We start from the raw sequence: 12,126 nt of genomic DNA, 5'->3' as shown, positions 1-12,126 counted from the left end.
CATATTTTGCCTTTATTTATTTACTTGGATTTCAGTTTAAGTATTTTTAACAGGATGTCTGCTATGTGGTGTTTTTAATAGGGTGTCTGTTAAGTTTTAGTTCTTTGCCCAAAGTTACTTGGTTAGTGAGAATACCAAGATGGGTATCCAGGTCTCTGAGCTCCAAAGCTATGCATTTCCTTATAGTGTTTAACAGCCCTGGCATCTGCTATAATGGAGCCTAAAATATATGCATTCTCTCCATTTCTGTATTGTCTTGGTTTATCTTTGTCATAAAGCAGACCGTTAGAAAGTTGAGCTCTAGGACCAAATTATCTTGGCTCTTCTTAACATTGCCATCAGTGTACACTGAGGGCATTCAAAGGAACACTCTGTATGAGGCTGAATATAGTATCATCTCACATGTAAACTGCTTCCAAATCTTTTCTTAAGGATGTGACATTATCCATATCTATATATGTATACATACAGATATTTACTGTTGAATTATTGGTTCCACAGACTGTAATACTTTGTATGCTTCCTGATGCACTAAGTATTTTGCAGGGCTATGTCTTGTTGGTCCAATTCATTTATAAGTTCCTTGAGGATAACAACTAGGTGTTACATTCATTCAAGTCTTGAGAGTCCCCAGCACTAATATATGTTGTTTGATTTATTGTTGATTGGGGAATATCCACAATCTGAGAAGGTAAGTGATTCCTAGGTTAAGCATGCCCTTGTACAAATCATCCTTTTTCATAACAGTGTCAAAAAATCAGGGGCTAGGTTGGCTATGAAGTTTGTCAGTACACGAATTCCTATCTTCTTTACTTTGCAACTTCATGAGTCACCCTACCACACTAGCTGAATCATCATGTTGAGCACAACTCTTAAGGGAAGTATGAGAAAGCTAACCTAGGAATGGCAGAGACCTCCTTGTCCTCCTCTATCTTAACTTGGGTACATGCTTTGACTTTGAAGCAATGGAATGTGATTGATTCCATAAGCCACATTAGTGCTCACCTTAATCAGATCATATAAATTATATGTGGCTATATATGGAAACTTAAGAAACAGAAAAGTCTACCAGGACTGCGGTGACAAAATTCCTGAGTCCCCAGATATGATGAACTTATCATTAGTTTGTAATTAATTGATATTTCAACAAGAAGCTTTTTGAAACGTGGTTAAGAGGAAGAATAAAAGCTGGCCAAACTTTGTCCTTTGGTTTGACAAATTTTGAGAAGGTAACTGTAATTCTAAGCAAAAGAATCAGACTAAATTACATTATATGTCCTGGTGATTATATGTTTCTTCACAGTGCTGTTTAACATTTACATACAATACTGTAAACCTCAAAGAGATCTCTCACTTATGTAATTACCTCACAGTTATATAAATGAAAAAACTGACATTTAATAAGTGACACTAGCATATCTTTATATAATGTCATGTTACATTTAACATCCCTGGGGACTAGGTACACCATGGATACCATGCGGATGGATGTTCTGGATAAATGAAACTTAACTTTGGAAACATTGCACTTTGAAATAATTTTAAAATTTTTTGATAAAGATTCTGTAATACAAATCGCACCATTCCATGACTTCTTAAACAGAGGATTTGATAAGCCTGTTCCTGATGACTTGTCCTGGTTGCGAATGCTCACTGTGGGACCCTGGGTTACAGAGCGGTTCCTTTAGGGGTTCCTGAAGTCTAGGCCTCTGACTTCCTGTACTGAGTGACTCTGGATTGAGCTATTCAAGAAGTAGAGGACCAGCCTGTTTTGTTTCCTGTCTTCCCCTTCTGCTGACAGCTGTCGTGTTCATTTCCCAACTGCTGCTCTACTCGTTCACTTTACACGTAAACATGTGAACATTGGGCAGGACCAAGGAGGCCCTGCTTCCCTGGAGATTAAGGATGTCAGCTGAATGACAACCACTAACCACCACCCCTACCTCTGCTTTACTTCCAGTTTTACTTCCCTTTCCTCCCATTCCCAGTTTATGAAGTTCCAAAAATCTAGCCCCCAAGACAATGAAAGCTTATTGTGTACAATTTAATTTTAACTTGAGTGCATATTTTTGGACCCCTTACTCAAAGAAGTTTGCAAGTTTTGAACCCCTTACTCTAAGAATTTTGCACAACCCAAATTGATTAATGCAGGTTAACATATTACAAAAGGTTACATGAATGTAGGAATGATAGTATGGGATGGAGTTGATCAGGGAAGACTTCCTGAAGGAGGCGGCTTTTAGAATGGTTTCTCAATGCATTGATGGATATTTTAGGTAAGGTATAATGCTATATTGTCTTGTTGCTAGGACGATGAACTCTTCAAATATTGGCTCTGCTGCTTATTTGCTGTGTTACATTTGGCAAGTTACTTAACCTTCCTCCCTCAGTTTCCTCACTGGTAAAATGAGGATTATAATAAGTTCTGCTTCATCAAGTTGTTTTGAGGATTAAATGAGTTCATGCATGTAAAGCTCACCTACCTTCCTTCCTTCCTTCCTTCCTTCCTTCCTTCCTTCCTTCCTTCCTTCCTTCCTTCCTTCCTTCCTTTCTTTCTTTCTTCCTTTCTTTCTTTCTTTCTGTTTTTTGAGTTGGAGTCTTGCTCTGTCACCCAGGCTGGAGTGCAATGGAGTGGTCTCGGCTCACTGCCACCTCTGCCTCCCAGGTCCAAGCCATTCTCCTGCCTCAGCCTCCTGAGTAGCTGGGATTACAGGCTCATGCTGCCATGCCCGGCTAATTTTTTGTATTTTTGGTAGAGAGGGGGTTTCACCATGTTGGCCAGGCTGGTCTCAAACCCCTGACCTCAGGTGATCCACCCGCTTTGGACTCCCAAAATGCTGGGATTACAGGCGTGAACCACTGTGCCCAGCCTGTAAAGCTTTTAGGACAGTGCCTGAGAGTACGATGTAAGGGTTTCCAATAGTGGTAGTAGAAGTAACAAGTTATAAGCAAGATACCTACAGCAAACAGACAATGCTTACCAAAGAACTAGGATGTAATAATAGCTGAAGTTGACATGGGAAAGGATATTTAAAGAAAAACTTCTCCATCTTTTTCATTATATGGCTCACATTTTTAAAAATGATGTTTACATGTCACAGCGGTATCAAAAAAGCGGGTTGCTTGCAGTCAGAGGCAACTGCCCCCAGTTTCTGGCTGCCACAGACCAACCTAGGCTGGAGGAGAAGTAGGTACATGGATAATCTATTCCCAGCATACACTGATTAGGGAGATCTTGTTTGGTGAAGATTTTCGAAGAGAAGTCTAGGGAATTTGGAACAGGTTATTGTCCAAAGGAACAGTGTGACCAAAAGAGATAGTTGTAGTAACTGTAATGTAATAAAACAGACCAAGAGGGAGAAGTATGGAGACAGTGTAGGTCCAGATTCTGCGAGCCTATTGGGCGTGACATAGATGGGAGATGAAATGAATGAAAACTAGGGTTTGGTGGGAATAGAAAAGAGGCAGATAGGAAGTTAAACCCCTCGGCCTCCTGCTTTCCTCCTGAGTCCAGATCTGGCAAAAGGAGGTTAGGGGGAGGTCCTTTGTTGCTCCATTGGAGAAACATGGAAAGGGGCCAGAATAGCTCAGTTATTCGAGGAAGTGTTGATAAACAGGACTTTGTATTATGGAACAGCAGCAGCACAATTAGAAAGCACATTGGAATCACCCCCAGTTATCTCTGGGCAGGGAAGAACTTCTGGTTATAAATCTATTGAGTATTGCAACAATTGACTAGAGTGTTTTACTGGCTCTTGTTCTCTTGTACAGTAGTGTTTTTAGTGCTTGTTTAATCATTGTTAATGTGAAATCATTTTTTCTTGGACTTTGTAGCAGTTTATTATAGAGGTTGCAGATAATCATCAGTGTTTTTTATGAAAACAGTAAAGGATTAATGCAATTGTGTGTCTGTCCTGCCCAGAGCAGGTTCTCATTAAGATAAGTCGATTTTGATTTGTTTGGGTTTTAATTTTTCTCTCCGTCTTCAGAACAAACTTCTATAAATGTCATCATTGTTACAAAAAGAGATGGAAATTCATCTTTAGGGATTTTTTTTGTTTTTGTTTTTGTCGGAAAGAAAAAAAGAAGGAATAATAGCTGGACTTAATTTGTAATGATTCTGAAGCATCTTCAAAATCATCTTCTTTCCTTTCCTGTTTTTTTGAGACAGAGTCTCACTCTGTCGCCCAGGCTGGAGTGCAGTGCCGCGATCTTGGCTCGCTGCAACCTCCGCCTTCCGGATTCAAGCGATTCTCCTGTCTCAGCCTCCCGAGTAGCTGGAATTGCAGGCACGTGCCACCATGTCCAGCTAATTTTTGTATTTTTAGTAGAGATGGAATTTCACCATGTTGGCCAAGCTGGTCTTGAATTCCTGCCCTCAAGTCGTCTGCCCGCCTCGGCCTTCCAAAATGCTGGGATTACAGGCGTGAGCCCCCGTGCCTGGCCTTTTTTTCTTTTTAGTGACAGAGTTTTGCTCTGTTGCCCAGGCCGAGTGCAGTGGCATGGTCACGGCTTACTGCCATCTTTACCTACTGGGCTCAAGTGATCCTCCAGCCTCAGCCCCCTGAGTAGCTTGAACCATATGCATATGCCACTATGCCTGGCTAACTTTTTATTTTATTTTTTTGTAGAGATGGGATCTTACTATGTTGCCCAGGTTGGTCTTAAATTCCTGGATGCAACTGATCCTCCTACCTCAGCCTCCCAAAGTGTTGGGATTACAGGCATGTGGGCCACCTCACCTAGCCTCATTTTTTTTTTCCTACATTATACTTTGTTCCAAGAGCATTCTAACAGGAAACACTGAGAAAGAAAGAAAAAGAAGTGATCTACAAGTTAAAACCTGCTTCAGCACATTCTTCTCTGACCCCCAGGAAGCCTCCCCAAGAAATGGAATGGTGTAAACTACTCCTGTTTTTCTTGTGCATATTCTGTCTCCTCTCATTGGAGTGTGAGTTTCTTGAAGGCAAGGATTGTATTTCAATAATCTGTTTTCCCTCACGTTTCTAACACAAGACCTGACACATCAAAATTAACGATCATGAATAATAAATTAGTTCATGTCTACTTAAAACCACCAGTTCATGGCCGGGTGCGGTGGCTCATGCCTGTAATCCCAGCACTTTGGAAGGCCGAGGCCAGTGGATCACGAGGTCAGGAGATCAAGACCATCCTGGCTAATGCGGTGAAACCCCGTCTCTACTAAAAATACAAAAAATTAGCCAGGCGTGGTGGCGGGCGCCTGTAGTCCCAGCTACTCGGGAGGCTGAGGCAGGAGGATGGTGTGAACCCGGGAGGCGGAGCTTGCAGTGAGCAGAGATAGCGCCACAGTACTCCAGCCTGGGCGACAGAGTGAGACTGTCTCAAAAACAAACAAACAAAACTACCAGTCCATATTGTAGAATGTTTTCTTTAAAAATCTCTTTTTTAAAGTTTAATCACTGGCCAGGCTCCGTGGCTCATACCCATAGTCCCAGCACTTTGGGACACCAATGCAAGAGGATACCTTGAGTCCAGGAGTTCGAAACCAGGCTGTGCAACATAGTGAGACCTCATCTCTACAAAAAAGAAAAACAATTGGCCAGGCATGGTGGTGAGTTCTGGTGGTCCTAGCTACTCAAGAGGCTGAGATGGGAGAATCACTTGAGCCCAAGAGGTCAAGAATCCATGACATCAATTTTAAAAAGCCTTTGCAATAAGGAAAGTAAAATAACAGCTCACTTGCTAGACTATTAAAAGGCAAATGGGAGGAGGCCACAAAAAGGTTTTGAAAGGCTAAATGTGGGCCTGACAAAGATCTACACATTTTTTTTCTCATTGTTGGCCAGATTCACTCTTTTTCTTTCCTTTTTTTTTTTTTTTTTTTTTTTTTTGACAGAATCTTGTTCTGTTGTTCTGTGGCCCAGGCTAGAGTGCAGTGGTGCCATCTTGGCTCATTGCAGCCTCTGCCTCCTGGGTTCCAGTGATTCTCCTGCCTCAGCCTCCTAAATAGCTGGGATTACAGGCGCTCGCTACCATGCCTGTCTAATTTTTTGTATTTTTAGTAGAGATGGGGTTTCACTATGTTGGCCAGGCTGGTCTCGAACTCCTGACCTTGTGATCCGCCTGACTCGGCCTCCCACAGTGCTGGGATTACAGGTATGAGCCACCGCGCCTGGCCATGGACTGATTCACTCTTCTTATGAAAAAGCACAAGTTTCTAATGATTAACTTTCTGGGTTGTGGGAAGTTGTGCTTCATAACAATATGGGACTTGTATTCCTTTACACTCTCATCTATAATATCAATATAAATACTTTCTCTGATGAGTAAGTAGGTTTCTGAGATAAGTCCTTGCTTTTATTATAGCTGATAACGCAAGATTATATGAGGTAGTATTGCTAACCACTAGTGAGAGGTTTTGCTATATAATGTGGAACTTACACTTCATTGGTCTTCCCAGAACACCCTAGATGCCACTCTAAATTGTTTATTGACAGCATTAATACCTGGAGAGTTTGCTTAAAAGAAGTAGATTATTTTTCTCCCCTTCCTTCTTCTACCCACACCCCCATAACTGTTTTTCTTAAAAAATAAAAAATCTTCAAAATTGCCAACATTGCTCAATTGTTGAGAACAAGGGAACAAGTCAGCCATCATATTTACCCTATTTTTTTATTCATAGAGCTGCATAAAAACTATGTTATCCAAAGCACCATGAAGCTGCACACTCACCAATTTCAAGATAATATAAAATATCACATAATCAATTATGGAAAATAATGAAATGGAATGTTGGCATAGAAAACCTCCTCGGAGAGTATTAAAACAAGGAATCAATTGCTCGGGTGGGGGGGTTGGGTGTTAAAATTACAATCAGTCAAGTCTTTACCAATGGCCAGCTGTGGGTGCAGACCTGCAGGGCACGTGTGAGAGGGGTCAGATACAAGTTGCTGAGGTAGTCACTGCCCTGTAAAGATTGTCATTAATTCTACAATGAAAGAGTCGTTTGCTTATGCTGTGGGCTAGGTGCACAAGGTACACAGAAAACTGCAGAAGTAAAAGTAATTCAGTCATTTGTTCCTTCATTTAGCAAGCATTTATTAAGTGGCTTTTTTCTCTACCAGACACCAAGGAAGGCACTTGGGAGCTGTAGCTTCAGAATCTGTCCCTGCCCTCAAGGAAGGCAGAAAAATAAGCAACCAATCATAATACTTTGTGAAAGCGGGGAGGTTATAGGAGATGCCCTGTTAGACACAAAGGAAGACAGGATAATGTGAACAGCACAGAATATAAAACAAAAATGAAGTACTAATTACAGGTAACAGGCTCAATTTCACCTCTTCCTGCAATTTTTAGAGAAGCAGAGGAACAGGGGATATGCAGATTTTGAAGTGTGTCCTCAGCATCCTAAAAGAAAAGAAAGCTAGGAAAAATCAGACTGTTTTTTGTTTGTTTTGAGACAGAGTCTTGTTCTGTCACCCAGGCTGAAGTGCAGTGGCGCGATCTCGGCTCACTGCAACCTCTGCCTCCTGGGTTCAAGCAATTCTCCCGTCTCAGCCTCCCGAGTAGCTGGGATTACAGGCGGCTGCCACCAGACCTGGCTAATTTTTTAAGAGATGGGGTTTCACCATGTTAGCCAGACTGGTCTCGAACTCCTGGCCTCAAGGAATCCGCCCACCTAGGCCTCCCAAAGTGCTGGGACTACAGGCATGAGCCATGGCACCCGGCCGCAGATTGTTGTCTTACAATTTTAGTATGCCTTAATTGTGGCAAGGTCTTGTCACCATAACTATTTCTGTCAAGCTATATGTGAAGGACAGGAACCATCGAATGCAAATAAAAAGGAAGACCCCTTGATGAGATGGCTCTAGAAGACATACTTCTGTGTGTGAGTGTGTGTGTGTGTGTGTGTGTGTGTGTGTGTGTGTGTGTGTCAGGGTCTTGCTCTGTCATCCAGCCTGGAATGCAGTGGCGCAGTCATGCCTTACTTCAGCCTCAACCTCCTGGGCTCAAGCAGTCCTCCCACCTCAGCTCCAGAGTAGCAGGTGTGTGCCACCACACTTGGCTAATTTTTACATTTTTTGTAATCTCCCTGTGTTGCCCAGGCTGATCTTGAACTCCTGCACTCAAGTGATCCTCCCACCTCGGCCTCACAAAGTGTTAGGATTATGGGTATGAGCCACCACACTTGGCTGACATACTTCTCTTAATTTTCACTCACCTTTTCTCCTTTTGTTCATGGCCAGCAGATAAGTCTCAGTTCTTCCATTTTTCCACCTGCAAAATGGGAATAATAAATTTTCTTGTTGTGTAAATAGGTTATTAAGCTGGAATCCTTTTTAGGTGTCCATAAATAGACTTTAGGGATTCTATAGTCCCCCACCCACTTGGAAATTCGATGCAACATTAACATGTATGGTAATTGTTTCTAGAAAGCCAATTTCAAAGTAAAGTATTTTGGGCTTTCCTGAAATAAGTGCTAAATAAATAACTAATACTTCACATCACAGAAGAACAACATAACAAAACTAAATTACCATCATAGACTAATAAATCTGAAATAAGATGTTGATAGTGTATGAGAATACAATAAAACCCAGAGAGAGCAAAGTGCACCTGGCTTTGAAATCACTCCTTAGCACCTGAGGGGATCACTTCCTGGAATCTGCTCTGCATGCAATGACATGCAAATTGCTAGGACGTTAGGCCACAGTTCCTTGGGTCAGCTGTTGGCAGAGAACATTTGGGCAGATCTGCATAAGCTGCTGCCCACCGCCAATGGATTGTAATACCACATGACATTCTGGAGACTTTCCTTTAAAGAAAAATATGAACTCTCACTGTCAACTAAACCACTAAATACCGTTTGGGTGAACATTCTCCCGCACCAGAGTCATTTTCAAAAAGGCAGTGACTGCATTTGTCTTGTCCACCCTTATCTGCTAGGGCCTGGCACTTATAACCATCAAAGAATTGGCTCTCAACAATAGCTATTTACTTAATGAATGTAACTGTTTTGGTCAGAATGTACTTACTGGTTTGAAACATTTCTGATGGAGATGTGCTCAGGGATGCCTTTTCCTGATCACAGAGCTTGATTATACTTCGATTTCTGTAAGTAATTTCTTTTTCTCTTCTAAACAGCACTTACGTGGTCCTCCAGTTGGGAGCCTTCTGTTAGCTGTTATTTCTGCGTTTGTGTATTGCTTTACACTTCACAAAGGGCTTTCCCATCCATTATCTCATTGCATCTTCACAAGACCTGCCCCACATATTTTTAGCTGAGAAAATATAAGGCTGGAGAATTAAGCAGCTTGGCCAAGCTCTCATAGCTAGAAAGTGTGGAATTGTGCCTCAAATCCTTGTTTTTGCTCTTCATTTGGTGCTTTCTTGAGCTCACTGTGTCCTGAAATTGTGGAAATAAAGTTAGCCAGAAACTCTTATCACTACTAATATATCGGTGACAGCTGTTCAGAGTCTTATGGAATGGCCACATAAAAATGAATTTGATAAAGTAAATTAAATGTATTTGTTTTATAAAATTCTAGAGTCTCTTGATATAATTTGGAGACAGCCTAGATTGTGAGAGGGAGAAAGAGAATTCTTATTTTGAGATGGAGTCTTGCTCTGTCACCCAGGCTGGAGTGCAGTGGCGTGATCTCTGCTCACTGCAGTCTCTGCCTGCCAGATTCAAGTGATTCTCCTGCCTCAGCCTCCCAGGTAGCTGGGATTACAGGTGTGCACAACGACGCCCAGCTAATTTTGTATTTTTAGTAGAGCCAGGGTTTCGCCATGTTGGCCAGGCTGGTCTCAAACTCCTGACCTCAGTCATCTGCCGGCCTCAGCCTCCCAAAGTGCTAGGATTACAGGCATGAGCCATTGTGCCTGGCCAACAAGTCTTTAGACATACCCCTGAACCTCTCTGACACCCCTGTTTTCTCATCTGAAAAAATGGGTACCAGTTCTCCTAACTTCAGAGACATGTTTTGCAAGTCAAATCTAAAATACACAAAAACTCTTAAAAATATTAAACAACATATAAATGTCAGTTGCTTTTTAAATAATGTATAGTGTGTATCTAAACATGGCCATCACATTTGGGTACACCAAGGTTTTTGTCTGGTAAACATCACAAAACAAAAAGTAAACTGATACAGATAGCTATAGAAATGGATAAATATGCTGTCCATATTTAAATATGAGGACTGGACATGAGACAGATGTGCATTTGTCATTGAAGAATGCAGTTCCCTGGAGGGGAAAGTGAAACACGTGTAAGATCCCTGTTATAATGTAGTGCTTTTCACTGTAACCCTCATAGCAACCTTGTCAGGAAGATACTTACTGTTCTTGGGCCCGTTATTCAGATCAGAAAACTGAAGTTTAGAGAGTTGGTGGGAAAATTGTCCAAATTATAAAAGAAGCTCCAGTTAGCACCAACATCATGCTTGGTGAGTGTTCTCTTCAGTCCAGCACAATTGGACTTTCAGTTAACACTGGTTACAAAATTGGCAGTGTGTCTTTGTCTCCAAAAGTCAAATGGGTTGTAATGCTAGTTTTCTTTTATATACATTCTTTTGGCTTGGCAGTTTGCTAATATCTATATACTATTTCAGCTTCACTTTAATGTACTGTATTCATTTTTAGATACATAAGCATAGGCAATCTGGGGTCATTCTGATGGGGCCTACTCAGGACAACCTGAGGCACCTGGACCTAACTCTAATAACTCTATTAATGTTAGGTAGACCAATTTAATGGAGTGCATTTTCCGAGTGCATTTTCCTAGCAGTTCATTGATTATAAATACTTAGCTTACGTACCTACGTGTGTCCTAAAAAAAAATTTGTCCAAATGAAAATCATGACTTTTAGGAACAGTGATATGAATTGTGAGCACCTGTGCTTCAGTGACCATGGGTGGAGACTTTCTTATTTATAGGTAGTCCTCTTATGTTGAAAACTACACAAAAACCAAAAAGTAGTGAATAACAGTGTCATATTTTGTGTTTTTTTGTTTGTTTGTTTGTCTTTTTCTATTTCTTTTGTAGGTTGATGACCAAATGAAGCTGCTTCAGAACTGCTGGAGTGAGCTCTTAATCCTCGACCACATTTACCGACAAGTAGTACATGGAAAGGAAGGATCCATCTTCCTGGTTACTGGGCAACAAGTAAGTGTAGAGACCAGAAAAAAAAAAAAGCGTCTTTTTATTAAGCATGTTCAGAATGGCCGGAATTTAACTAGGTCAGAAGCACTCTTGTGCTTTGAAAGGGAGAGATTGGCTGCCAATAATTTAGAAAAGATGACTTGGTGCACTCTGTTCCTGCTCCGATGATTATAGTTAAACTTGTAAAAGCAAACATAATCATGAACATTCTGCTGCTTCCAGTCTGCTGGGACTGAAAGTCCTGCTTATAAGGGTCCGAAGAACTGGTAAATCAAACGTAATGATTAGTACCTAGGTTTTTTTTTTCCTCGAGCTTCTGCTTTAACCTACGACACTTGTTTGTCGGCTATTTTAAAACCTTATAACTTGTGGAGTCCTAACTATTTTGGAACAATATTGGTGAACAAGATGGATTTGGATGTCACGAATAATTGAAATAGTTGGTATAAAGGCAAATGAGAGGGAGAAGAATTTCAGTTTTCAGGATCCAGTCATTCAAATGAAAGATAGAAAGAAAAAAATTACTGTTAGGTCCTACACCTTTCTGAACAGATATTTGTTCGATCAACAAATATTTATTGAACATCCAACTCTGTGCTAGTTACTTTTCCGGGGCTTTGGTATATATTAGTGAACAAAATAAAAAGGTTCCTGCCCTCACGGAACTTAATGTTGTCGCAGGAAGGAGCTGACATTAAACAATAATCCTAAGAAACAAGCCTGTAATATGTTAAAAGTCAAAGTGCTATTGAATAAAAGGAAAAAAACAAAAAAGAAAGAACCAATGAAAGGAAAATCAACACTCATGCATAGATGTGTGTTGCAGTGTGACCATATGTTGCACTGTGAAATAGGAATGGTTGGTTTGGCTTTATTGAAAATGTAACATTTGAGCAAAGTCTTAAAGGCGGAGAGACAGCTTTGTGAATGTCTTCAGAGAGAGTCTACTTAATGGACCTACATGCAACTTTACAGGA

The 12,126-nt window shown here is 40.9% G+C and overlaps 1 protein-coding gene across 3 annotated transcripts in view; it reads left to right on the top strand.

Moving 5' to 3' along the window:
• NR5A2 (nuclear receptor subfamily 5 group A member 2) overlaps positions 1-12,126 on the top strand; it is a 148,169-nt gene that overhangs the window by 71,390 nt on the left and 64,653 nt on the right. For all 3 annotated transcript variants that reach the window (XM_050782329.1, XM_050782340.1, XM_050782350.1), the window contains one exon: positions 11,033-11,152. In XM_050782329.1, the coding sequence (XP_050638286.1) occupies positions 11,033-11,152 (120 nt within the window). The remainder of the gene's footprint in view (positions 1-11,032; positions 11,153-12,126) is intronic.

This window comes from Macaca thibetana, chromosome 1 (genome assembly GCF_024542745.1).
Source record: "Macaca thibetana thibetana isolate TM-01 chromosome 1, ASM2454274v1, whole genome shotgun sequence".
Classification (NCBI taxonomy): Eukaryota; Metazoa; Chordata; class Mammalia; order Primates; family Cercopithecidae; genus Macaca; species Macaca thibetana.
The sequence above is the reverse complement of the archived record's forward strand: the minus strand, read 5'-3'. Positions and strand labels throughout refer to the sequence as shown.